The sequence below is a fragment of the Lissotriton vulgaris genome, chromosome 3_1 (assembly GCF_964263255.1).
Source record: "Lissotriton vulgaris chromosome 3_1, aLisVul1.2, whole genome shotgun sequence".
NCBI classification, from domain to species: Eukaryota; Metazoa; Chordata; class Amphibia; order Caudata; family Salamandridae; genus Lissotriton; species Lissotriton vulgaris.
The window spans coordinates 2,084,988,189-2,085,010,706 of NC_141689.1; the positions used below are offsets into that span (position 1 = coordinate 2,084,988,189).

General features: G+C 46.7%; 1 protein-coding gene across 1 annotated transcript in view; it reads right to left on the bottom strand.

The window, feature by feature from the left end:
- Nucleotides 1–4,388: 4,388 nt before the first annotated feature.
- The window catches only part of EXOC1L (exocyst complex component 1 like), a 138,404-nt gene continuing 120,274 nt past the window's right edge, over nt 4,389–22,518 (bottom strand). The window contains exon 3 of the mRNA XM_086963347.1: nt 4,389–5,238. Coding sequence (XP_086819473.1) covers nt 4,975–5,238 — 264 coding nt within the window. The 3' untranslated portion in view covers nt 4,389–4,974. The remainder of the gene's footprint in view (nt 5,239–22,518) is intronic.

Here is a 22,518-nt window from a genome sequence, read left to right on the forward strand (position 1 = left end):
ACAATAAAAAAAGGGATTTAAATCTCACACCATGGGAGAGATCTCCTATGGTGTAGGGATCATTATTTTTTTTTGTTTTCAAAAACAACTCCTACCCTTGGAGTTTGTTTTTCAAAAACATTGACAGAAGCCGCCATAACGGTGTTCCTACAAGTGAATAGAGATGTCCGCAGGGCCGGCACACATCTCTAAATTTTAGTTTGACACTGTTTTGTATGTTAAATGTATACTTGGAAGCAAAGCTATAACTAATTGAAATGGAGACGTGCATATTGCTGTTCTCTGACTATGGATACCTCAATGTAAGTTTACATCTGGGACCACCTGGATTATCTTTGTATAATTTTGTATGTACCTACAGATGCTATGCTACCTGTCAATGAAGCTGACATATACCCAGTTCGGAGAAATATGTCTATGATACTCTTGTTATGCACTATGTCATTCCATCCAAATGCTAATAAAGAAACACGTTAAAAAACTAATCTCTAAATTTTGTGGGTGGAATAAATGCAGGGTGCTGACGTAAAATCCTCTGCCACCCTGTCCGCCTTTAACACATCTACCAAACCTTAAATCAGGCATTTTGTCTCGAATGGCACACTGGGTGGAAAACGATGATTTGGAATGCTATTCCAATCAATTGCTAGGGTTACACTTTTTGCAAGCATTCGTCTCATCACCCTTTAGGTGTTCGCATGACAGTAGTATGCATGGAAACTTGAGCCTGGCACAACTTTCCAAGCCTACTACTAACAATGTTTGTGAATTGCACGTAGTACATTTGCATCCATTCAAGGAATACTTATATGGGTGCAGATGTCTTACTTTTTTGGTAAACGGGTCACTATATGTACAACAAAAACCGACCCAACGATGATGCATTAACACATTGTAACTGGCGGAGAATCAAGATATACCGCTTTCCGAACTACGTGCGTGTATAAGGGTTTTTTATTACGAAAGAAAAGAACCCCTGGAAACGTAGTTACAAGTGGTCTATTCTCCACCAATTTTGATTTTCTAATGTCTCTTTCTGTTTCTGAGCTGTGCTGTCTGAATATAAAGTACTAACTCCAGGGGTGTGGCTTGGTCATTAAGATTTCGGATGTATGGGCTTCAGAATTTCTAACAATTATGCTGGAATTTATGTTAAAATACACTATAGGGGCAGGGCGCATGAGAGGGGCTTAAGTGGCAGTGGAACTGAAGAGGAATGCTGATTGGTAGGTTTACTAATTTAGGGTAAACATAGTATTTTGTAAACTTACCACATTTTTAAACAGAGTATTTGTGTTTTCAAGTCTGTGTTTGTAAAAATTCCTGGTGAAATCCGACAGACACTTCCCCATACCCGACTGAAAGCACCTGCACCCAACCATTTACCAGAAAATAAAGTTATGAGATGAGTTTAACACTCCAACCCCCACTGAAGCTACGCCCCTGTCTAATTCAAACAAGTATTAGGTCAACTCAATTTGCATTACACTCGGCAGGCGCCTAACACCGTGTAGGGCTCTGCGAAATAGCAGCAAAGCCCATCACAACAGGGCCCAGACCTGCCCACAGTAGTCGCTTCACTGTGTCACCTAGAGCTCTTTGGAATTGCAGACATTTGGCTCAGGAAACATTGCTCTGCCTTCCTGCTAGTTCAGGCTCTCGACTTTGTGAATATGCTATCATCTCCCCAGGAACAATATTTCTGCAGACCTTTCAGCTCTACTGGAATACTGCCGGGATTCCCAGAAAACATCCGTGTTTGCTCAGTACCATATAGTGAATTCAAGTAGGAGTTATTCAAGGGAAGTTCAGAAACCACCGCCAAGTGCCCTGTCGTTTTATCCAAGAGTTTTCTCTGTATTAGAATTTAGGCTGGCTGACCTTGAAGGTGGTGCCTCACAGATCAGTGTAAAAGTGGGCATGAATAGCTCAAACTTAACCCTTGTTAGGCATATATGTAATGATTCTTAAATTGGTTTCGAACAGTGTTTGATTGTCATCTCCATCTGAAGATGTTATAATGTGTGTGCCATGGCTTTCCTCAAAGAGCCCTCCATTTTGGATAAACAGTGTCATGAAGTCCCAGAACTTCATTCTCTGAGGAGATTCACACACCTACATTTACTCCATTTTACCTTTCAGGTTTGAGTTCCTGTAAAGCGACTCCTGAAGCGCTTCCCATATAACCAGTGCTTAGTTTAATTCGTTGTTTGTAACCAGTGCTTAATTTAATTCGTGGTTTGTGCTGCTCGCTTTAGCACTTAATTGTCAACACTAGCAATTATGACAGTCTACCACAAGGTGCCGCTGTCTGGCTAATTTTGATATGACGACAACAGTTAATTATTAATTCAATATTCATTAAAAATAACTATCAGCTGCCGCCCAAGCCATTCTTGTTGATTTCGGGGCCTGAATTTGTCCTAATCGACACACTTGCAAGAGTGTGATAGTAGTTGTGTTGTTACTATCATTGGCAGCGCAGACAGGGGGAATGTGTGGTGGACGCTGTAGACGAGAGCTCTGGCGCTTATTATTATTATTATTATTATTATTTTTTTTTTTTTTACAAATAAACTCTGACCGTGCCACTAGTACCCATAGCACGGGTTATTTACGCACGCGTCTGCATTTTATTCTCCAAAATGGAGGTCGTGGCTGAGTGTCTCCACTCAGCACCAAACTCTAAGCAAAACATAACTGTTGCTAAGAAATATAAATACAAGAAGAGGCAATGCTGGGTGAATAGGTTCCGGGTCCCATACCAGGGTATCCCCACGTGCACAGGGGAAGACAGCCCAGTGGCGTTATTTACGGCGCACGCTGTTAAAAGCATCGTTTTTCGAAAGGGAAAGTTGGAGTACGGCGCAGGGTGAAACACCTCGATGGGTACCGTATTGCCGATGCCGACCAGTACTATAGAAAGTGCTCGAGGGCGTATACTTGGGTGAAAGCGCAAGCAAGACATCTGTACGCACCCAGAGAGGAAGCAGTGTTGGGGTAAGATAAACTGAGACAGGCACTGAAGGAGAGAGGACCTTGTGTCTGGAAGTTCGGCAGATTTTGTTTATCCTGGAGTTACATACAAGTCATTCATAAAACGATTACTTTACATATAAATTAGTATGCATCGGAAAGCGGCGCTTATACAATGAGGTTAGCCTTTATAATGAGTTTAGAGCAAGGAACTATGCAGACATATTTTTAGGCTTGCTACTTATACACTGAACAGTACGAATTCAAGGATGTAAATGTCGTAAAATTGTCTATAAGCTTCAACTACTATAGCTACAAAAGGATGCATTGTGTCTTCGGCCTGAGAGTCTGTTTGGTCAAGTTTTTAAGGCTGTGGCGTTGGGTGTTCCTGAGTTCAATTCCCAGCTCTCCATCAACCTTCACTGTGATCTTGGGCATCTCCCCCTGCCTCATTTTGAGTATTGTATACGTTGTTTGCGCATATACTCGCGCTGCTGGTTTAAAATATAGTTCAAAGCACACCTTTAGTTATGAAAGTAAAGATATAATAATTTTGATTGTTCTGTTGATGATCAATGGCACTCAGGATTTTTTGGTCTTCAAACTTTTTATACATTAAAAATGGCTGCTCCTTTGTTGTGTGCCCCCTCCCACAACAACCGTGTTAATGAAGTTGTGTACTTTGTTCAAGAGTTACTGTACTGTATTGTATTATACCTGTAAAACATTTTTTTTCAATAAAATACTTTGAACTAAAAAAAAATGGCTGCTCCTGAACATAGGTTACCTATGGTTGATTGCTGGACACAGGAAACACGTGTTTAATCAGCTACACCCCTCTCTTGTTGGATATGAGGAGACGGTATGGTTGAGAGGTAATTAGGAAATTTGTTAACATATAATGAAAGATCTTGGGTGTTTTGTTGTGTCTTGTGTTGGCCATGGAGTGCCTGGAGACAGGGACAGACTGGCTTGTAGGAAATCAGGCAGTGTTCGAAGGGGTGGTCTGATAGGTCAGTGTGTGGGCCATTTTTAGACTCTTTGTGGGCCTGTTTAATGGTCTGCTGGGCAGATGGTTACTGTTGATTTTCCTGATATTAACCCCTTCGCTGCGGCGGCTATTCCGCCGCAGCGCTAAGGGGGTAGGGCGGCCGCGCGGCGGTCACGTGCTTGTGACGGAACCGCTCCGTCACGGCACGCGGGTGAGCAGTGTTTGTGACGGAACGGTTCCGTCACGAACGCGCCCGCTCAATGGAACGCGCCGCGCAGGCGCGCCGAGTGGGCCGTGACGGAACCGTTCCGTCACAAGCACAGCTCACCCGTGGCTTGTGACGGAGCGGTTCGGTCACAAGCACACAAGGGGTTAAAGCACACATTGCCTGCAGCAAGCCGAAATTCCTAGAGACTTCCATTCCTAGAAAATGACTTACACAGCGAGTCTTCACAAGTTCAAAACTGCCCCAATTTGAAAACATGGACAGCATTTTTTAGATGTCTCATTCACTAATGGGAGGGGGGCGCATTAATTTTGGTGCCTGGGCCTATTTTCTGTTCTTGTCCGACCCTGCCTGCAGATGTGGTGATGCCGTAGAATGTATACCTGAATGTATGTGTTCCTGTAGGAGTACTGAGTGTGTCAATTGGCAGAGGAGGCTGGAACATAGACTTGTGTTCCTGGTGCAGCAGTACATTCTGATCTTATATTTTATGTAAATTACGGGAAAAAAAACTAAATATATACAAACGCCTGGGTTATCTTAGTTCCCTGTGTTTCTAAGAAACAGAATTGAAAACTAAGGTAAAGATCACAACCTCAACTGTGTGCTCTAAACAAGTTCACCCTGTCAGTAATTAAGTGCATGAGAAGCCCCAAAAGGCCTCCACAGATAGGAGCCACCTGCCCCCAGGTTTTCAGTGGAGGCGGAGCTAGTCCCTGTGTTTGGCAATATCTGTCAATAATAGCGTGTAAGCATACCTGAACAGACTGACATTTACATCTCAAGGCATAGGACAGAGAGACAAGCACAAGAGATTAGAAGCATAGAAACAAATCCGCAACATCACTAAACAATCTCCATTGTTTGAAGACCAGATCGCGTCAGTGTCCACATAGGTTTCGTCGAAGTTGACCACTCGTATCTCCTTCTTAATGTACATTTTGTTCAGCTTGATTAAACTTCGAGTGAATGCGTATTTTGAGGCGCAGCTGTATGCTTCCCATCGATAAGTTTTATCAAATTGCATATCAAAAAACGAATTGTCCTGTGGGAGAAGAAAAGAATAATATTTGTTACATTTTAAATGTACGTTTTCTTAAAACATTACTAAAGACATTTGATTCAAACTTGGGAAGTGAAACAGCCGTATGTTCCTGTTATAAAACTCTCCATGCGAGAGGAGCTGATCCAGTCCAAAATTTCAGGTCTAGGGCCAGTGGCGTAACGAAATCTAAAGGGGTCACCCTGCAAATTTCACAGGGGCTTCCCCCCACGCCCTAGACCCAGTCAGGAGCTTCAAGGACAGGGACCTCACCGTCTGTGCACAGTGCAGGAGAGGACACCATGGAGCCCGGGGGCTCTCCGCACCATGGGTGCTGCAGGGGCTATTGTCACACTACTAGCTACACACCAAGGATTTGAACGGCTTGTGGGAAAGGTGATGATGTTACCATGTATTACATGGAATAAAGTACCCGCTGCCGTAGATGATAATGATATTGTAAGTCACCTTCTGTCTCGTTCCGCTATATGGTCATGAAACGCCTCAGTGAGTTGCAATATCCTTATAATGTATGGCAGGGGCTACTTTATCTCATAAAATACAGCCATCAGTATAACTATGGCCTAATGTATGCCCCCCCTATAATTTGCTTCTAAGGACACTACAGATAGTTCCACTAGTGATATTCTAGACAATGCATACAATAACAAACGCATCGAGAAAATAGGGCAGATCTCTGTGATAGTCCACGCAGGCATGGGTAATTGCTGATTTGGGTAATACATTTAAAATACTTGTAATTGAATTACCTTTTTCAATTTACCTGCTTGGATAGAAAAATATTACGTCCCCACACAACCAGTGCTTAATTTGAGTCGGTGGTTTCTTGTGCTCAACACTGGATCTTAATTTGTTTCCGGTGCTCCGCACCGGCACTTAAATGTTAACACCACACTTAGGAAAGTCTGCCACGTGGTGGCGCTGCTCATCTAATTTAGAGATGAGCAGAACAACGGTTGTTTATAAATACAATATACATTAAACATTACTAATATTTTCCGCCATAGTCATTTCTTAAGCTTTGGGGACCTCGAATAATCCGAACTGTAGCACTTGCTGGCGAGAGAGATGGGTATTAGTTGCTTTGGCAGCGATGACAGGAGCGATGGTTGGTGCAAGTTGCAGTGGCCTCCTGGTCAGGGCCCCGGCACTTAATATTTTACAAATTAATCACTGCACACAACAACTCCCCTTGGGTGCAGAGGACACCATGCCTGCATTTAACTATTAAAAAAAATGCTATCCCTGTCCCCTTACAGCAGACCATTAACAAAACAAGATCCCTGTGCAAGGCGCAACTGTGCTTGTCATTGAAAAGCTGCATTTGTAGGAGAGCCTTTTGGGGGAGGGGGTCCACTTCCTTAGTGCTCACCTAGCACAATCACTCATATGCAATCACCCCTCCACATCCTTTACCACTCATTCAACATTCCAGCTATATTTTGTTCCTTCATTGCCCCTAAGTAGAGTCCTGGTTATGTTTCTGCAGTTGCACACATCTTCTTCCTATGGTTGCCACCTAACTGGTTTTATATGGGCATGAGCTGTATTTTAATGTCCTGGCAACTGTTACAACAATTAGAAAAATCAGATTGGTATTTTTACCCCTTATTAGTTCATAGTTTAAACAGGCAATGTTAGAAGAAAACACTTTAATTGTGCTTTACAGCTGCCCTGGTGACCCTTGACTGACAAAGACAGAAAGGCCATATTCAAATGAATAACAATGATGTTGTATAAAGTTCTATTTCAGAACCATATTGGGGCCTTTTTGCAGAATTTTAAATTGTTAACAGATGGCTATATGTGTCTGTTGCAATTAAAGGTAGCAACCTTATCTCTGCCCCAATAAGTTCTGTGCAGCCTCTTCCCCTCAGACAAGCAGTGCTCTACGGAAGACGCTTTCTGTGTGGAGGAGTGAGAGGGGGGTATAAGCCTGGCAGGCTCGGAGTGAAAGAGAAACAGAAGGTGATATTTTGTTTCTCTTCACTTCTGAGTCAGCCCGTGCCAGCGCAGAGCAGCTCAAAGCAGCCTGCAAACTGCATCTGCTTTACAGGAGACACACACCCTGGACAAACAAGCTAGGGGGCTCCCTCCTTATATAAAAGAATGCCCCACCCCCGCACTGCGGGGAAGGGGGGGGGGAGGGGGAGGGGGGGGTCTGTTACGCCCCTGTCTAGGGCAATAAATACAATTTATTTTGAAACAAATACCCAGAGAATTGGTTTTGGTGACCCCTTTTGAGCCATTGGTTGCTTTGGACCAATGCCCTCAGCCACTGCTTTAAGACTGAGCCATTTACATCTTACCCAGCAACCCAGAGGTGTATTTCTCCGCCTCAGACATTTTATTGGTGGATAAAGTGCACCTTTCTCCTCATGGAGGTCTCTCACTACAATGCACATGTGAATATACCTAGCACTGCAATGGAAGGCCACTGGATGTATGCATGAGGTATTTACAAATCACAAATGTAGCTGACAGGCAGCAGTGAGTAATAGTTTTTTTTTATAATGGATGCTGCTCATCATGTTTTGTTTTAAATGGTTCTTCTCATTATGTAGTCATCACCCCCTGTTGCACAGCCCAGTCAAACGCTAGTACTTTGCTTGCCACCATGTTTGTGAGGGTCAACATACACTTCCTGTATGCAGGAAGCAAGGCTGCCAAAAGCCTGTCAGTTGCATTCATCAACCACAACTTGCTGGAACTTTTTGTTTGCCACCTAATACAATCCTTTTGTGTCCTTAAACCATGGGGGATGTTTACAAAGAAATGGTGCAGAGCAGCGCAGCAAGCAATTTAGCTGTCCTGAGCTGCGCCATTTCAAAAACTCGGGGATGGCCATATTAGCAAGAATACCGTGCATCCCTGTGCTTTTCCCTGTGCCGGTGCTGAAAGAACTGCCTAGTGCCAGCACAGACAGCCTTGCACCATGGTGCAAGGGTGCCAAGCCTGCCTGCGTTGCAGGGATGATTGTGTCTGTGTGGGAAGGGACACCTTCATGCACAAAAACAATCATTAATGCTTTTTACTCCATCTATGTGTGCTGCATCCTGCACATATAGAAATAGCAAAACACAAGGAGAAATAAAAGTATTTCTCCTCGCTGCACCACCTTAACTCCCCCTTTTGAAAGGCGTTAGTTTTTGGCTTTGCCTCAGATTTACAGATCTTTGTAAATCTGGGTCAGGGTCAAAACGCAATAGGTGTTGCATTGGAACGCCCACAGCAACACCCATTGCATGCTCCTTTGCAGCAGAAAATTGCGTTGAGGAGGGCCATATTTACAAGGTGGCATTAAGCTACGGAAAGTGGCTTTGCACTCTCTCGGAAATATGGAGCAGGGTACAGTGCCATCAGAGCGTCAGAAAAAGTGACCTTCCGGTGGCGCTGTGCCCTTTTAAATGTACCTCATGTATTACCACATGACAGCATTGTAGTCCAACTGGCATAGATGACATACTTGAATGGATTTGTCAGTGTTAGAACTGGGGGTCTCTAGTTGGCAGGAGAAGGTACCACTGTCCAAACAGGGACCCTGGCTTCTAGTCAGGGTAAGGAGGAAACCCTCTGAGATAACCCCTGCTCACCCCCTTGGTAGCTTGGCACGTGCAGTCAAGGCTTCTCAAAGGTAATGTGTAAAGTATTTGTACCAACACTCACAGTAACACAGCACAGTGAAAACACCACAAACTGACTCCACAACAGTTTAGAAAAATAAAGGTATTTAATCTAAAATACACAAGACCAAAACGACAAAAATCCAACATACACAGTTCAAGAATATGGTTTCAAAAGGGTTCTTAAAGTTGCGATAAAATAAACCACAGTTGTGTGAAAAGTTCACAGTTGCGTCACGTTTAGCAAACAGTACCTTTAAATGCAACAAAGTTCCAAAACAGTAGCTGGTACGGGGGAAAACAAGGTAGGCACCACTCCTGAGACCTTGGGGAGGCGATACGACAACCCCGCTGGATGTAGCGGGCGTGTTGCGGTGACTCCGGTCTGTATGGGGAGGGATGCGATACCGTGTATGGATTCCGGTGCGGAGGTTCCGTAGTGAAAAAGATCGCAAAGTCACGATGCGATGATCTTTGGGGCTGCAACGATCTCCAGGACGACAATGCGCGGACCAGCGGTGATCTTCCTCTCGCAGCTCCTCGATGCGATGGCTCTGCGACGACACTCGCAGCCACGTTATGTGGTCCGCAAGCAGGTGGTGCGACGATCTCACTCAGTGACGACAGGCTCTGCAACGATACTCGCAGCGATGGTATTCTTCCCGCACCGGACTGGTGTGTGCCGCAAACAAAGGATGCGATGACTCTAGCAGCGGCAACAGGCGCTGCGACGATCTCGGCCTTCATAGCGGCGGGAATTTCCTTGCACTGACGGGGATGCGCTCCGCAAGCGAGCGATGAGACAAAACTTGCAGAAAGTCTTTAAAATCTTGGTTTCCATCTTCCCAACACAGGTACAACTTCCAGAGCCACCACAACTGGCCCAAGCACTCTAGGAAGGTCAGAACTCTCTCAGCAGAGTTCAGGGAAGCTGGGGAGTGAAGTCGTTTTGTTCATGGGACTTCTTAACGGGGAGCCAGCTCTTCTCAGGCCCTTGGAGATTGCTTCAAGCAAAGGGACACAGCACAAAGCAAAGTCCTTCCCCTCTCCTTGGCAGCAAAGCAACAGCAGGTCAGTCCAGCAGAGCAACAGCAGGACAGACTTCCTTCTTCAGTGTCAGGTTTCTACTTGGCAGAGGTTCCTTCTTCATTCCAGGGTGATCTAATTTTCTGTAGTCAGGGGTCCTGTAATTATACCCCTAAAAGTCTTTGATCCCTTTGTGCTGGAGGGCTCTGAGCCCGGTCTGAACCAGCTCTGGGTGTTCCTTGAGCACTTTGTTTTCCTAGCCTCTCCTTTCCTTTCAGGGAGAGGGGCAGGGTCGTCAGCCGCCCAGCAGGAGGTGGAGCCAGCATTGTGGAAGGCAGGCACAGCCCTATTCAGGCCCAGGTGCTATCCCCTCCCACCACTCAAGATGCAGATGCAGTCATTCAGCCTAGGGCTGACTCAGCCAGACTCCTGGGGGCTCCCAGCCTCTGTCACTCTCAAACCAGACAGTCAATTCACAAATAGGCCAAGGCACACAGAAAGGTCAGACAAGAGTACAGCAACTTTCTAAAAGTGCTGTTCTCAAACATAGGATTTAAAAACAACCTTTCCTAAAAGATATGTTATTAAATTCTGAGTTCAGGGATACCACACTTTTATGTCCTATCTTGCTCCTATGGGAAGATATGCTGGTAGCCACTGTAGCTAGCATTCCCTATGATAGCCTATGGGGCAAGATAGCCTTACAATAGTGAAAAACAAAAATGGCTGTAATTCACTACCAGAGCATGTCACCTGCACAAGTACATGCTCTATCTTTCACATACACTGCACCCTGCCCAAGCCTTACATAGGGGTGACCAATGTGTACAGAACGGGAAGGGTTAGGCCTGGTCAGTGGGGACACTGGCCAGGAGGACATGGCAGTTCACAGACTGCACACAGGCACTGCGGTGGCAGGCCTGAGACACCATTTTAGGGCTACTCATGTGGGTGGCACAATCAGTGCTGCAGGCCCACTAGTGGCTATCACCAGCCCTGGCCCACTCAGTGCACTTTACTACGGACTTCCTGGTGACACAAATATGCCAATCATGGATAACCAATCACAATAACAATTTACACAGGGAGCACTTGCACTTTGACACTGAACAGCAGTGGCAAAGTGCCCAAAGCATCTAAACCAGCAAAAACGAAATCCAGCACAGCATCAAAAATACAGGAGGTAGAGGAAAAAAAGATAGGGGGAAACCACGCCAAGCATGTCTGGTCAAACAGTAGGCTATTCTTTCTCCTGGTTATGACATTAAAGTAATACAGATTGTTCCTATAGACGTATAATCGTAGGTATTGGAAGATCCTTCACCTTAGAAAGACTCTTGAACGTCTATGTTTTCTTTTCAAGGACTTTAGAAGTACTGATGATAGTGTAATCCTGTAACATGTAACAATCATAATGAATGCAATTTAGCACAAATTGTGTGTTATGGTAAAAATACCAGAATCTATTACGTTTTGCATTCCTGTCAACATTTCTTTGACCAAGATCCCTTTCCAAAGTAGCAACCTTGTCGGCAGCTGTGTGACATTCTGTCGTCTGTTTCTTGTGCCATACCTGCATCTATACTTTTTTCTCTCTGTCACATTCGATCGCTTCAACTATTGCTTTCCAGAAGGAGTCCGTCATATATGTCATTAAAACTGGGATGTTGCATAGCCTTTCCAATTTAGAGATTCAACCAGAAGTAAGCTTCAACTATATTACGGTGCTGGCGCATTACCAACATACCATAAATATATTAACTCAGCACTGCTCAAAAACGAGAAATACTGGATCTATAACCTGGGGACTCATTTATTGGGTCTTAATGATGAGATCCCGTGGTCCTAACGAGAATGAGTTATCAATTCCATGAACTAATATATGTTTATAATAAAAGGGTTGCAATCCAATAAACTCTATGTGCTATCTGGACTAATTTTATATGAATCACTGAAAAATATATATGTCATAGGCCTTCACACAAATTAAATGCTAAACTATTCCCAGGAGTCCACTATCCCAAGTTCATATGTCACTGGAAGTCACTTTGAATTTGGGTTCACATAGCATTCTGAGCCATGTCTCCCATGGTCCAATGTGGCTGCCACACCATGATGACGTTTTACTCCGCACGACCATGAGTTGCATGTCACGCATGCACCACAACTCAATGGCGACAACGCCACACCAATCATTTATAAAAAACCAGGTCCATCCAATTGCCAAGCACTATTAGGGCGGATGGAGGGTAAAGAATTGGTAAAAATACAGGCAAAACCTCTTGATGAAGTAAGTGGCCTGAGAGACCGATGTGTTTTGTGGTAGTGTATTGGCCTGATTACCAGGAGCATGAGTAAAATGAAGGGCCATCAGTGAGTACGAGAATTTACAATACCAAGTACGGATATTGGGTGTGATATACTTGCTACATGCTGACTTCATTCTTTTAAAAATGGCACAAACAATAATCGAAATATTTTGCCCATAACTAACACAATTGTGAACGGTTGCACATTAGTAATGATAGTAACCCTTTCCCCATATGTGATAAATAAAATGAAGTGCGCCCCCGGAACTCCTGGTGTGCCAGGTAAGTGTTCAACCGCAGGGTTTAGTCCCTGGGTTGGGAGGCCAGGTTCAGGTTCTGCGTGAACAGGAGGGAAGGACACCTGTAACCAGTGTCCTGAACGGATTGTCTTCTAGGGATACCACTCCAGGTGGGAGGGTGCAGAACTCTGGAAGGGGGTGCACAGGGAGGGAGTCCTCACCTCTGACCCTGGTTCACCACATGGGTTTAGTCCCTGGGTTGGGTGGCCAGGTTCAGGTTCTGCCTGACCTGAAGGGAAGGACATCTGTAATCAGTGTCCCTACCGTGTTCACAGAGACTGATCGAATGCATGATAATATTGACAAACCCATCACCACAAATGAATGCTGAAGCTTGGTAAGTGGGTATCAAAACAGCAATGAGGAGAATATCTATGATATTTATACTCACTGTGGTTTGATCAAGAATGGACAAATAAAGTGTTGTTCCCATATATGTGTTTGACTACAGAGGGTGCCTCAAGCTTTTACTATCACGGCAACCTGGTTATCAGTTAGTTACAGTCAATGGAATAAGAGAGAGTGTGCGCACCCACTTTTTCCATATGTGTTGATTTGCAGTATTTGCACATTTCTTTCACTTTAGAAACACCGCATTCATGCCATTGTCTTCACACAGTGGTCTATGTGCAAGAAAGATGTCCTGATTTTAAAATTTTTATGTATCCGTCTAGGTTCCATTGTATTTGAACTAGTGAGGTATGAAAATATTTTCGTTAATTGAGCCCTGTTGGATTTTGCCCTTTTTGCAGGGTCATCCCTGAACTTTTTGACTTCCTCCTAGCTTTTTTCTGACATGATGTTGGTGGTTCTAGGACTCTGGGCACTTTAGCACTGCTGTCCAGTGTAAAGTGCGTGTGCTCTCTGTTGTAAACATGGTAAGATTGGTCTACACCTATTTAGCATATTTAATTTACTTGTCAGTTCCTTGTAAAGTGGTATCTCAGATACCCAGGGCCAGTAAATTAAATGCTACTGGTAGGCTTGCAGCGCTGATCGCGCCACCCACCAAAGTAGCCTTTCGAACCTGTCTCAGGCCTCTGCCGTTGCAGGGCCTGTGTGCGCAGTGTTACTTCTGCTGTGCCATGACATCTAAAGTGTGTGCCACGTCTGTGACCCCCCTTTTACTGCAAGTCACTCACCCCTAAAGTAGGCCCTAGCTAGCCATATGAGCAGGGTGCAATGTAAGTAAAAGGTAGGACATGTACCTTAAGTGTGTGACATGTCCTTTTAGTGACAAACAGTATTTTGGTTTCTCACTGCTGTGAGGCTGCCCACTCACCAGGAATGCATTGGGGATTACCCGATAAGTGTTTCAGTGGTTATTCCTGATATGAAAGGAGCAGCGTGGTCAAGTTTGGTATGTTTGAAATAGTAATAATAAATGCTGCGCAATGTTGTGTGCAGATTTATTATCACTATTTAAGAAATGCCACTTTTAGAAGTTGGCATTTCTGTGTGCTATGTGTCTGCCTGCCTGATGTGTATTGCATGTCTGGCTCTAGAGTGACAGGCGCTGGTGAGATGTGTGTGGCTCCAGGGAGGGCAGGGTGAGTTAGCGGTAGTCTGAATAGGAAATCTGCATTTGGAGTAGTGATAGGAGTAGTCCCCTGACTGTGAATAAGTCTGTGCCTGCCTAGGTGAATTCTGGCTGTGCCACCCTGTGGTGTGTGTGATGACCGAGCCCCCACCTGACAAAGGGGAAGAGGAGCCCTGTAAACAAAGTGCTCCAATACCCCCCAGAACCAGTTGAGACTGGTTCGCAAAGCCCTGTGCCAGGGCAGAATAAAGAGAAACGGTGTATATATACTGGGCCTGTGACCCCATGAAAGGGTCTTTCCTTGTGCTTAGGGGATACTTGCTGCTTCTGGGCCCCAAGAGGAACCGCCACGAGGGACTGCCTGCCTGCCTCTGAGATAAGCCTGACTGCTCATGCCAAGCTACCAAGGGAGTGAGCAGGGGTTATCTTCAGCATGTAACTCCCTTGCCCTAACTAGAGTAGTGGCTTCTGCCTGGCTTTGGCACAAGCCCTAGCCAACCAGAAATACAATTTCTAACAGGCACTGTATGATTGTGTACATGTATTAGCTAGGTCAGTATGTATCTCAGCCCCAATGAAGTTGTCTGAACTATTTGGGCAATACTATAGGCCAAAACGTGTTAGCAATTATGAGGATGTATGAGTCATAGTACTCACCAGACATCCCTCTCATCTCTTTAACTTTAGCTGGGGTACCCTTTATAAAAAGAAATTTCTTTGGATTTAACTTAAGGTAATTTTATAAAACCTGGATTCCTTCTTCTATCTAGTATCTCTTTATTAATAGCTCCCTCAAAAAGGAGGTTGAGTCCGACCAGGTAGTACGATCTTACTGGGACAATGCAAAGGTTACTTATGATTAAGCATAGAGTGAGCGAGGTTTCCTTTTCTAGAAATTTCTGGTTCCACTGGGTCTCCTAGAATCAGTTGCTGCTATAAGCTGTCACACTCATGGTGAGATACTGTATTTATAGGGAGCTTATGTGTCAATCCCCCTTTTCCTCTCACGCTTCTTTAGGTGAATTGTGGGTTAGGGCTAGAGCCACCTGCACATTGTGTGGGGCAACTGTAGTACTGAGTGCCATAGTAAGAGCCAGTGTCATCTCAAGAGTTTGTGTGGCCCTGGGCAATATATATTTAAGGGCCCTGTTTGGAATAGATTTAAGTGTATTACCCCCTTCTGGCTCATTTAAGCCCTTGTGATGCCTAACTAAAAACAATTATATGTTAAACCTTCAGAACAGTTATACTCAAAAACAGCTGAAAGCTCAAGGGTGACTTGTTAGATGTGTAGTGGAGTAGTGCATACTGATAAAATAAGACATATACACATAGCTGTTATGATTGCAGCCTTAGTTGCTGATTATTTGTAATGACAAATAACCCCCCCCCTTAACTGCAGGCATTCTTGCTGCAAAAGTGAAAAACCAAGGTGCTGTTCAGAGGATCTTCACCATTCTTTTGTTTAAAATCGAATAACTTTCTCCTAATTTCTCTCCCCTTTCGTTGTCACTTTTCTCATCTTTATATGTGTGCACTTCTCTGGCTAGGCAATTACCAATGTCCCACTGAATAAGAGAACTGGGATGGGCCAGGACACAGTAGATGGACAGAGACATAAAGAAACCAGAATATCAAGAGACGTGGATTAGAGAGACGAGGGATTAGAGAAAGAGATGATGTAGGAAGTTCATTGAGTTAGGGAGAGAAGTACAGTAAATAGAGTACAGTGAGGTAGCCAGAAGGAAAGATAAAGAGAGGTAGAAAGAGGAAGTCACTGGCAGAGGAAGAGATATAGAAATAGATAAGGTTTTATGGTGCAATAGAGAGGTAGACAGGGAAAAAAGAAAGGCAGAGGAGTACATTCCAAGGGGTGTGAGAGGGAGAGGGGTAATATAGAGAAATAAGCGAATTAAAGAGATGTAAAGATTGCGAGACCTGGAGGAAGACAGAGAGACTTGAGGGAAAAACAAAGTGATGAAATGTAGAGTGAGAGAAAAATGATAAGCGGTATAGAAAAACAACTCATGGCAAGAAATTAGTGCAGAAGAAAGGAAGGCAGAGAGAGTGCTGGAGGGCAGGAAGAGAAATGTGGAGCAGCTAATTTGAATGTTGAGAGACTTGCATAAAATAGACATAGAGAGGTGATGCTTATACAGAGTTCAAGAGTTATGAGAGAAAGAGATTGTGAGTTAGAGTGATCTATAAAGAGGAGATTGAGAGAAATAGTTTAGGTGGAGGGGTGAGTTTAAATGGAGACGAAGGACAAGAAAGAGATTTGAGTTTGTGTGAAAGAGAAAAGCTAGAGAGAGGAGTTTATGATAGAGATACAGGGTAGTGGTACAGAAATAAAGGTAGCCAGAGAGGAGTAAGATATCCAGAGAGATGAAGTCAATGTAACAGAGGTAGAATAAGAGAAAGAGGAAGTGGAGGTGTGAGATAATGAACTAGTGGTGAGGTAAATTGTGACGTAAGCTTGTGTGAGAGAGAGAGTGGTGGGATAGAAAGAAATAAGATAGTGAGGGAGATAGGAGGTTGAGAGAGAAATTAGAAAGATAGATGGGGTGAGTTAAAAAAGGGCTCTCAGAGACAGCTAGGGAGACGTAGGTAGACAAGACGTGGGGAGGGAGATAGCGAGGTGAAATACAGATAGAGATGAAAATGCATTCGTAATGAAGTAGACAGAGAAGTGATACAATGAGGTCAGATGGAAAATGACCAGTGAGTTACAGAGAGAGAGAGGGAGAAGGTAGAGGTAGAGAGAACTGGGGTAGAGAGAGTGTATAGAGAGTGGCAGATATAGCGGTTTGCACACAAAGTGATATAGGGAGGGGCAAGGTCATGAGAGAGAGGTACTGGAGATGACGTTGAGTGAGGAATAGTGGGTACATTAAGAGAGGTAAGCTACACAATGGTACGGTGAAAGAGGCGAGATAGATGGAGAAGATGAAGGTATATAGAGGAGACAGAGAGAGAGAGCGAGACAGAGAGAGACACAGAGAGAGAGACGGAGAGAGAGACAGAGAGAGACACAGAGAGAGAGTAAGAGAGCGAGAGAGAGAGAAATAGAGGTTAACAGATTGAGTTGAGGTAGAAGAGGTGAGGTAAAGTAAGGAGAGAGAAATTAAACAGAAATATAATTTTTCAATTTAATTGCCTGAGGGTGTGAGGGTTAAATCTGGGCAATCCAGGCATGCACTCTAAGGGGAAGATATACTATTTTCTGTGCTGCATTGTGGAAAGGGAAGAACGCACCACATGCATGTATGTATAATGTTTTTCTATAGCCTAAACCTAGCCAAACGGTGTTGAACACTGTATATGGTCAACAAGTGATAGGACAGATAGCTGGGCTGTAGACAGTTAATGCGTTGTGATGTAGTTTTCTTTACAAAGCCTTCATCACTTTCCTAAATTGAAGCAGCGTTGGGGTTATCCTGATGGATATTGAAATATTGTTCCAAACCTTGGGCGCACAGATGGAAAATACATGCTGCCTTGCATTTTTGTTTTTTACACTTCTTAGTCTGCAGGCTGATGGCATGCTGGATGCAGGTGTGATGAGAACCACAAGAGATGGTGAGTTAAGCAAGGGTGCTGGTCATGATAGCTTTGAAAACTAAGCAGCTGGTTTTGAAGTTGTGGTTCTGGCAAAGGGAGGAAAGGAGTTCCATCAGGCTGGGCAGGATGTGTCATATTTTTTTCAGGCTTATTTGAAACATGCAGTACATATAGTATGTCCTTCCGGGCTACCAGTGTGTAGTCTGTGAGGCCATTAAGCAGAGCGTACCATCATCTAGATCTGAGAGTGTTAGGTCTTGTTCTGAAATTGCTCTCTGGAAGACACAGTTTCACTTACTTTAGAAGAGAGAGTTCGTACCAAGTCATCTTTGTTTCTTTCCTTGATAGTGAAGTTGGTGTCTAGGGTGATTTCAAGTGATGTGGTGTTCAGTGAAATTTGGGATTTAAAGCCATCAAGGTTCTTGTCATTGAGATAGATTGCCACTGTTTCTTGTAAGCTGTTCCTAACAATTAACATAATTTCTGTCATGGTTGAGTTGTGTTTTGGGTAGTCGTTGGACATCCAGGTCAGAATTATGTGCAGGCAATGTTTGAGTCATTGGATGCCTGAAGCAGAGGATACTTTCAAGTTGAGTTGCGCATTATTGGTAAACTGGCAAATCTTGATGCTTTTATCTTTGAGTAGTCCACCAAGCAGCTCCATGTAGAGGTTGAAGATGACAGGAAACAGTATAGAACCCTGGGGAACTTCACAGATGATAGGGATCTTTTGGGAGCCAGAGGTGCTCATGGGAACAAGCCAAAGTCCTTTGGAAAGGTAGGAAGGGAACCAGTGAAGGACGTTTCCAGTACCATAGAGGCATACTTATTAAAAATGGCCAGCCGCTTCTCCATGTCCCTGGACCTCAAATAGGTTGCTTCACACGTCCTTTGCACCATTGTGCTGTCTAGAATAGCATTTGTATTGGAAGAATACCATTCCTGTACAAAATCCCATTTAAACATGCCACATATTGAATGTGTGTTGAACATCACAACACACAAGCAATGCCTGGAATATTTGGTGAAATAAAAATTTGTTTTTAGGTGTTAGTGCCTGCTTAAAGAATGCATTATTTTCCGCACTAAGTCTTGTCTGGCTTTCTTAGAAGATTGGGCTTTGTTTCAAAAACCAGGGGTGCTTAAGCTAACCCATGCACATTACATCCAATTACCCCCAGGTCCCTTATGTCCTCGGCCCATTCATAACTCATGGAGATAACCATCTCCCGACAGAAAATAAAACAAGAGGAATGCTGGGATATCCCTACTGCCCCTCCCCCCGGGAGTACAAAGGTAGGATCTACCCAGCAGCCCTCCTGTTCTTTTTTTCTGTCTTCGACAGAATGGTGATGATGCTGTTAGTGATGTTGGGCTGCACCTGCTCCTGCTGGGCTCGGGTGGCGTGCAGGCCCTTCTGGCTCCTCCTGCCCGGCTTCGCGGGCAGGGGTGGTGTTTCCTGATGTGTATGCCCCCGGCCTGCCGGGCTTGCTGGGGGGTGTTACTTCTTCGCGGCCGTGGTTCCGGTTTTCCGGCCCTTTGCGGCTGGTGCGCCGCCTCCCGGTTGCTTCCGGGTCGCTGTGCGCGTCTCCCCGAGCCTGGCCGGGTGGGAGACGCGCTGCGCTGGATGGTCGATCCCGGATCCGGCTGTTGGTGTGTGGGGGCCTTGCTGATGCTGCTTAGGCCCCCGCTCCGGGTGAGTCCCGCTTTTGCGGTGTTTTTACTCACTCTGTCATTGTTATGCTGTTTGTTACGGAGCGTTGAAATGCTGGAGCGCTTGTTTTTGCTCTCCTGCCTCGGATGTCTCGAGGCTGCCGCTGCTCCTGAGGCCTGCCTGGGTGCGTGGTGCTCGGTCTCCGGCTGCTGTTCCCTGGCTTCCCCCAGAGGGTGCTCGGATGCGGCATTTCTTGTTCCGGTGTATTCCGTGTGGTGCCAGTGCATGTGGCGTTACAGCACATGCTGCCGACTTTGGAGCTGGTGACCCAAGTTCGGTCCTCGGCATTGGTTCAACATCCTGTGATTTACTGTTTGCAATGTGATGTATTTAACCTCCGTCAAGCGTTTTGACATTTTGACAGGGTTAACTGTATGATGCCACTCTCTGCTCCCGACGTCAGTGTGAAGGGGCCTGTGGCTTTCTGACGAGGGTGCGCACTGTACATATGAAATGCTTTGTACTGACACACTTAAGTGGCTATACACTGTTGGGAGCGTGTTTGCTGCAAAAGTTGCGTGACAGCTGGGCCGCTGCTCTGTCCCTTACTCTCATGGGCCCGGGTCTGGGGGGGGGGGTGTGCTACCTGCCTCTGTGGTGGGGCTGCTCTGTCCCTGACACTCTGCCTGTCGTGCCCTTTCGACTTGGACGGACGACTTAGCGGTGGATGGTCCAGGTTCTAGTCTCGGTGGGGGCGCTCTTCCTCCGGTGTTTCTCGGCGGATCTCCTTTTCTCGTGGTTCCTTCCGACTTGGCAGGGTTCCTCGGAGTCTGGGAGTGGTTGTGTTCTGTAGGCTGCCTCTGCCGTCTTTGGTGCTGCCACCCTTGGTTCGTGCCTCCTATCGACTCGCCACGCTTCTGTGTGCGGCGCTGGGCTTTGGGTCTCGGTTTCTGGGGTGCTTTCCTGGGCCCGGGTCTGGATGGGTGTGTGCACTGCTGCCTGCCGTGGTGGCTGGTTGGGCTATTCTTTGGCCTCTGTTTTGTTCTGGGTCTGGTGGCTCTGTGGACCTCTTCCCTTCTGGGTGTGCGGTTTCCTTTGGCCTTCCTGTGCGCTTGTTGTGCGGGGGTCTGTGTGAGAAGCTGTGCGGGGTGCTTTCCTTGTTCTCGTTGCCTGCCTGTTTCGCTGCGGCTGGGTGTGGGTGCCTTTCTCCTTGATGTGGGCTCCTCGCTGCCGTGCTGCTGCTCGTCCGCCTCCTGGGTTGCCTTGTCTGGCACTTCCTTTTGCTGTGTTAGTTGGCGCTTTGCCCACTGTCGGTCCTCCGGTCCCCTGTGCGGCGTTTGGTTGGCCTCCGCTCTGGCGGTTTTGCGCCTCTGTTTGGTGTCGGGGCTTGCTTGTGGGCTCTGTGCTGCCTTCCCTTTTGGGGTTTCCTGCTGCTGCTGTTTCAGGGGTCCGCGCTACCTTCGGCTGGCCCCGGTTCTCCGGTGGTGGACGTTCCGTGGGTCTGTTCCCTTGGTTCTCTTCTTCGGGGGTTCCCCTGCTCTTGGCGCCTCTGGGGGTGTTTGCCCTTTCTGTTTCTGGCTTGGGTTCCGGCCGCGTCTGTGGTGGCTGGTTCTTTTTGCTGCTCCTGCCTTTGCTTGGTCGTGTGTTCCCTGTGTGGTTGGGGTTTCCCTGCCTGCTGGTTTGCGCCTTACCCTCTGGTGCTCTGGTGTCGGTGTCGCTTCTTTTTCTGCTTCGGCGGCCTGTTTGGGTTGCCTTCTGCTTCCGGCTCTCTGCCCCGTCTGGTGGTGGGTCGTTGTTCCTGCTTCTTGGGCCACTGCGCGGTCGGTCCTGTGGGCTCCCCTCGTTCAGGTTGACCTGCCGTCCTGTTCTTCCTCGGTGGTCTTGCCTCCTCTGCGGGCTGGCTATTGTGGCCTCTGCCCTGCTTGGGGATCCTGGTTCTTCCCTTCCGGGTTCCTGGTCCTGTTCCTCCTTTTCCTTGGCTGAGCCTGGTTCCTCTCGTAGGTGCCGATGGTTCTTTGGGGTGCTCTCTCCCCTCTGCCTCTGCTTGAGTGGCTTGTGCTGCCTTGGGTCCGGCTGTTCTGTTCCTCCCGGCCTGCGCCTGTTGTCGGGCGTGGTGCGTGGTGGGGGCCTGCTTGAGTCCTTCTGGTGCAGTGGCCTTCCCTTTGCTGGGTTCTGCTGTTTCCTGGCATCCCCTCCTGTGTCTGCTGTGTTGCCTGCCTGGGGCCTCCTGGCGGCTGCTGGGTCCTGTCATGCCTCCTATTCTCGGGGTTGGTATGTTGTTCCCACGCTCCGCTGTCTGCTCGGTGGCTTGGTCTGGCCTGGTTGGTTTCTGCCTGGCCGCCTGGAGCTGCGGGTGAGATTGGCTTCTTCCTTTGGTTTTCTTCCCTGCCTCTTCTGGTTTTGGTGGTGGTGCGGGGTGGCCGTTGTTGTTGCCTCTCCTGGGCCTGTGGGTTTTTCTCTCCCCGGATGTCTGCTGGGTCTGCCTCCCGGCCTGCCGGGCTTGCTGGGCGGCATGGCTTCCTCCTGGCCGGTGTTCCGGTTTCTCAGCCCTTTGTGGCGGGTGCGCCGCCTCCCCGTTTCTTCCGGGTCGCTCTGCGCGTCTCCCCGTTGCTTGGCCGTGTGGGAGGCGCGCTGCGCTGGTTGCTGTGGCCTGCGTTTGCTTCTGCTTGGCTTTCAGCGGTGGCTTTCTGTGGTGGCCTGTTGACTTGGGCTTCCTCCCTGTTGGCTCCTGTTCTGGGCTGGTTTGCTTTCTGTTTGTGCGTCCTGCTCTGGGTTGCCTGGTTGTGCTCTTTCTGCGGTCCTGGGCTGCCTGGTTGGGTCTCTTCTGGGAGTTTCGTGGGTGGCTTGGCTCTTCTTTGCGGGTGCCCTGTCTGCCTGTGGGGTGGCTGGTCCCTGTGTCGTGGGGTTCCGGTTGCTTGTGGGTGTGGTGTGTTCCGGTCTGCTTCTTGTTTCTGGCCGTCACGCTGTTGCCTTCTTGTTTTCCCTTCTTGCCTCTTCTAGGGTTCGTTGGGGCATCGGCGGGGCTGTTGGCTCTCGGGCCTGTGCTCTGTTGGGGTCTTTCCTTCTTTGCCCTTCCCTTGTTTTGGGTTGGTTCTGGGGGTTGATTTTGGCTTCGGCTTTGGCTTCCTGTCCGTGTCCTTGGTTGCGGCTTTTCGCCGTGCGGGGTTCGTCCTCTGTGCGTGCCCTGTCTTGGGTCTTGCCGGGCTGTGGGATGTGGTTTGCTTGTGCTTTCCTCCCTGGCTGGGGTTGC